This window comes from Glycine max, chromosome 13 (assembly GCF_000004515.6).
Source record: "Glycine max cultivar Williams 82 chromosome 13, Glycine_max_v4.0, whole genome shotgun sequence".
Lineage (NCBI taxonomy): Eukaryota > Viridiplantae > Streptophyta > Magnoliopsida > Fabales > Fabaceae > Glycine > Glycine max.
This window is the reverse complement of record NC_038249.2, coordinates 26,303,929-26,309,665: the sequence shown is the minus strand read 5'-3', so window position 1 is coordinate 26,309,665 and position 5,737 is coordinate 26,303,929. Positions and strand designations below refer to the sequence as shown.

Genomic DNA, 5,737 nt, shown 5'->3' with positions numbered 1-5,737 from the left:
GAGTACAATGAGGATTCTCCGCGTGCGTGTAGGTGGATTGCGACGAAGAAGACCGTGAAGAGCATTTGAACGCCGGCGTACAAGGAGCGCATGGACCGACTCCGAATTCTGGATGTCTGTTGGATCCCGTATGGGGAGCACCGATCGGTCTGGGACTTCCACGTCAGATCATGCTATTCCAGTCTCTTGCGTTGGGGGCCTGTTGCTGTTTATTACCGACCAGAGAGGATCGTGCGGCAGTTTGGATACACGCAGACCATTCCTGCTCCTCCTGTCGATTCATGGGTCTCATATGATGATATATACGATAGGTGGATGCACTACGAGGATCATATCGTTCCAACAGGTGAGGTGTGCGTTGTGTCAGGCCAGTGTTCCAGTGACTACATGAACTGGTTCTTCCGCGTCTCGCATCCTTTCATGACACCAGGCCACGCATTAGATCCTCTACCTCATGGTCACACCCCGCAGCCCCGAGTCGTCCCTTAGGCCCCGCAGACGGATATCCCTCACGTGCCGGAGCCAGGAGCATCGTCGACATCTGCGGAGGAGCCTAGACATGCAGTGGTAAGTAATATTAATAATTTACGTCATTTACCTCAATATTTGCATAATAATTTGTGTAATCAGTTTGTTTTGTATGTAACAGGAAGTTTGTGATGACATTGCTGAGAGGTTGGAGCACTATCTGAGTCTAGGGGTGGTCACGCCTGGCTCATCGACACATGAGGTGATCGGAGAATGCCTCAGTTGGCCAGGAGTGTGACACAGGACCATCTAGTATATGTTAGGTCTAGACGCAGACAGCGCACGGATCAGGCGTAGTTTATTTACATATTTTCTATTGATATTCCATGTATATATAGATATTGTACATGAACCCATTTCATGAGTATTGTTGGTTTTATTTATTTTCATTAGTAATGTTAGTTTTATTTATTTCCATTGATTGTGTACTCCATTTGTGTCTATATACACGCGTGTTATTAAAATGGTCTAGTTAACTTAGTTATAGTATATGTAAATTATTATAAATGGTCTAGTTAACTTAGTTATAGTATATGTAAATTATTATAAATGGTCTAGTTAACTTAGTTTACCAACTAATAAAAAATAATTTTAAATATAACTTTAAATATAATTGAAATAAAGAAGTTGAAAAGGGTGTAGAAACTTGATCCGTAAGAGGAAAATCAAACAAGGACAATTTTGTCATTTTTTTAGAATGCTGGGTGCACCAACAATAATGCTGGGTGCACCTAGCAACACTCCTCTTGTTGATGCAAGATATTGGCTTGTCATCATGATCTATATGGTATGCCCGATGGGTCCAAAACATATCTTTAAGTAAAATCTTATATTTAAACTTTGTGATTAAAAAATATGTAATTAAAAGAATAGGTCTTGCTAAAGGTAGTAAGTGAAATGTTCTAAAGAAAATTAATGATACAAAAAAAATTGAAGTTAATTATTAGTGTTACATTTTAATTATTTATATTCCAAACATTTATTATTAACTTTTTTAAAATTTATTAAGGTAAAAATTTAACTTAATTTCATTTAAAACACTAAATTTTGCAGTTTCCTTAGCTCAGTTAATGAGAACGTGTTATAAAAATCGGATCAAATTAGTTAGTCAAACCGGTCAAAGTAGGGATTATTAATTAGTACAAAAAATATTTTTCACATACAAAAGTATTAGTTTCTAGAAAAATTGTATAGTATATGAAGTAATGATATTTTTAATATTATGATGAACATCTCACCTAAATTACTAAAGATCTAATATGAAAATACTTTTCTGGATAGTTTGTACAGAGAACTAATCTAGAAATACTTTTGAGTTGGGTAATATTGATCTAGAATATTGATTTCCTATATAGCATTTGAAATTCTTAACAGACTTTTTAGATTGGTTATATTAAGAAGCGATGGGTTGTTAGTACAATTGATCTAAAAAATCAAGTATAAGTTTCTTTCTAATTTCATTAATGCACTAATAATTTTTGTTCTAATTAAGACGCTTGAGGAAAGTACTTTCATGCATGTTTACATTGAAGGCGTATGTCTTGGCATTGATTCCCCTCTTATATAAATATGACTTCAGTTAATTTTGTTTTCTCTTCATGCATCTCTTCATTTTCTTTTTCAAAAGTGTTTGTTCTTAGTGTGTTTGACTTTCAAACCCTAACCTAGCTTATTATTTGTTCTTTATACACCTCATTTCTTCACGAGGTAATTAATTTTCTCCATCTCTCTCTAATTATGACTTCGTTTTCAAATCCTTGTTTCTTTTGTTTTAAACCCTAATACTTTTTATCTTTTTCTATATAGATCACATGTGTGTGTTTTGTTTGAAGATCCAAATAGTACTGTCAGAATGCTCTAAACATTTTCGTCAACTCACTCAATGAATTTTTGTTTGCATAAACAACAACAAATTAAGAGATCGTGAATCTTCTCTTTATGGTTACATATGGGCCATATTCGAGAAAATTGACTTGCCATTCTTTCTGTTTTTCATTTGATCCAATAGGAATTTAAGTTCTTCCTCCAATGTAACTATCACTTCCGTCTTTCTTTTCACATTTCTTTTATTATAAACCTTCCTCTTGAGTTATATATTCATAATTCATCCTTGATAATGCTACCACCACTACCTCATACACTCTAGCACTCATTTTCTACTAGATCTAAACCTAGAAACCACTGGAAATTAAAATGGGTTTTGTTGATTGTTCAAAGTTGTGGGTGCTAATTAACTATATTAAAAATAAATGAATATAATGTGAATAGATATTTACAATAACATAAATGTGGAACAAAGAGAGCTGAGAAGAGGAGTTAATTACTTTAGAGGAAAGAATTGAAATCCTATTTGATCAATAAAAAACAAAAAGAAATAATAGTCAAATTTCTCACATTTAACCTATGTAAATAGCTTAATTGCACTTGTAATAGAGAAATTATAGACATTTTTTTCAATTTAGTCACTGTAATAAGAAATTTGTACTTATATTTTGATATACAATATTTTTTTTATATAACAAGAGGATTGTAATATGAGAGAAATAAGGATATTAATCTTTTTTAAATATACACCATGATGTTTTGACAATGCAATGTGGTTGGACTATTTTATACTATTCGGTCAATATCTTTGGTTATGTTTATATAGATTTTGAATTGAAATATTATACATCAAAGAAACAATATAGTTGTTATATAATTTAAAAAATAAATACACTCTCTACATTAATTTTAACGACAGCTGATCTAGAAAATTTTATTTCAAAATCATTAGTTGTAGTTATAACTGATCCAATTCTTTATTAGATGTGACCAACTAGCTCTAGATTAGTTTTATATATGTGCCACTTATTTGAGCAATTGAACTAATCTGGATAAATCGTGCAATTAATGTCAATTTTAATAGAATTTTTTAAAATAAAATATACAATAATTTCTTAAAATGTAAAATATATGTTGTTATAATATACCAAAATAGTTTTATATGACTAAGGATAGTTTATAATAAACACTTTCCATCCTTAACTTATTGAGACATTTTATTAGTACAAAACTGTGAAGTTGAACTCCAAACACATGAATTTTTTAGAAATTTTCAATATACTTGACCAATTAACTGAATATATAACTTGTGTTAGCATGTAGCACGGTGTCAGAAATTTAGGGAAAAATTATATTATGGTCCGGGATCACCATGTCAGTTGTGATCCAACTCAATAAATGATTGCCACGTGACAATTTAACAAAACTCAGATATGCAGCATGGTTTATGAGAAATAAAACCTAAACGGTAGCTTTAAAAGATACCCTTAATCAGTTTATCCATCCATCTTTAAGATATTATATAATATCATATTTGAAACAACAAATTTGCAAATATCTTTTACTGATGTTAAATTTAAAATTTTCAAAAATAATTGCTCTACAATCATGTCCACCATCTTCCACTGAAACGATAACATCGGTAAGTATTCATTGCTATGCTGTGCCAAGAAGAAACCACGTATCTTTTATCATATCAGACAGAGCAGCTCTTAACTCATCATATTGTGAGTTATATATAACATATTATATAAATAAATTGTCCCAACCATTTGAAGAATTTTGATAGTAATTTTATGGGAATAAGAGTTGTTGCTCTGGAGAGAGACCAGCGTACGTCAATTATGTGTCATCCATCTTGTAGTCACAGTATCGATTCCTATGTTAAATATTTATTCAGAATAGCTAAAAGTGAAAAGAAAAAGATACAGGGAGGAGATATTTGAAGAATTGCTGCTTCTAAATTTAATGATAATCCATAAAAGATGGACGGATAAACTGATTAATTATATATTTTAAAATTGTTAATTAAGTCATGCTACTTTGTTAAATTGTCACGTGTCAACTGTTTATTGGTGAGGACCACAAGCTGACGTGGTGATCCCAGAAGATTGTATAATTTCTCAAATTTGAGAGATCTATAATAATAATAATAAAATATAAAAATGGTCTACTGCGTAATACTAGAGCCCTAGGAGGGCATTTTCCACAACCACTTGTTTTAAATACAGCACCAAAAGTGACTCCTCCTCTTCAATTGTCAAAAACAAAAAAACTCTGCAATCACCGAGAAATAAACAAACCAAAGCCATGGGGAACTGCATAGTCCTACAACGGAACGTGGTAAGAGTCATGAAAAGCGACGGCAAAATCCTCGAATACAAAGCACCCATCAGAGTCCACCAGGTTCTGAACCAGTTTCGGGGCCATGCAATATCCGAGTCACTACCACCAGTGTTACACCATCTCAACCCCTACACAAGATTGCTCAAGGGCCAGTTATACTACCTCGTGCCGCCGCCACAGGCTTCATCAAAAAAAGTGAACAAAAAGAGGGTGAGGTTTGCTGAACCTGATGAGGATGATCAAGTGGAAGATAAGGGTTGTGTGGTTAGGATTAAGCTGGTTCTTAGTAAGCAAGAGCTAAAGGATATGGTGCAAAAAGGAGGGATTTCTGTTAACGAGGTGTTGTCTTTGGTGCAAGGAAAGGGAATAGTTGGTGGTGTAGATGCGTGTAGAAGAGATGACGAGGGTTTTCATGGGTGGAAACCAGCGTTAGAAACCATACCAGAATAAAAAGTAACTATATCATATGTATATATATTCGAAGTTTTCAGTACTTTTTTCTGGCTTTGGTTTTAGTTTACCTTGTTATAATAGGTTAAGGGTTTATTAGGATAAACTTTTCCATAACACTTACATGAAAAGAAAATAAGAAAAAAAAATGAATGAGCTTCTCGGTATATAAACTAAAATTAGGTTACTTGTAAATTAAATTAGTTTTTTTTTTCAAAAAACTTATATTTAGCTTATGCATAAGACATAAGTTAGTTTTAACTTATATAGAAACTTATTTTATTTTTTTCTTTTTATTTTTTATAAGTATTTTTGGAGAAATTTATCTAAGCATATATACCCTAAATATATCATTATAATTTTAAAACTTTAATTTACGGTTATGGTTGTAGTTTCACAATGATTGTTCGAAATTATACGGCAGCGTAGTGAGTGCGTGGGTAACCATAAACTTTCTTGTTCTGGGTACAAACTTCTTAATCTCGAATAATGGAAAGCATAGAATTTGCATCTTATGCTGTACTAGCTTCATAAATTATAATTTTAATGAATACTGAGAGAAGTGAGAACATTTATGATCAACAGGAAG

General features: G+C 32.4%; 1 protein-coding gene across 1 annotated transcript; it reads left to right on the top strand.

The window, feature by feature from the left end:
* Positions 1-4,614: 4,614 nt before the first annotated feature.
* Positions 4,615-5,701, top strand: LOC100793955 (uncharacterized). The gene has a single exon (XM_003542558.4). The coding sequence runs from the start codon at positions 4,663-4,665 to the stop codon at positions 5,146-5,148; it is 486 nt and encodes a 161-aa protein (XP_003542606.1). The 5' UTR covers positions 4,615-4,662; the 3' UTR covers positions 5,149-5,701.
* The last annotated feature ends 36 nt before the right edge of the window (positions 5,702-5,737 follow it).

Excerpts from the sequence above, each read along its gene's own strand:
- LOC100793955 (XM_003542558.4), top strand. The coding sequence starts at position 4,663 with ATGGGGAACTGCATAGTCCTACAACGGAACGTGGTAAGAGTCATGAAA.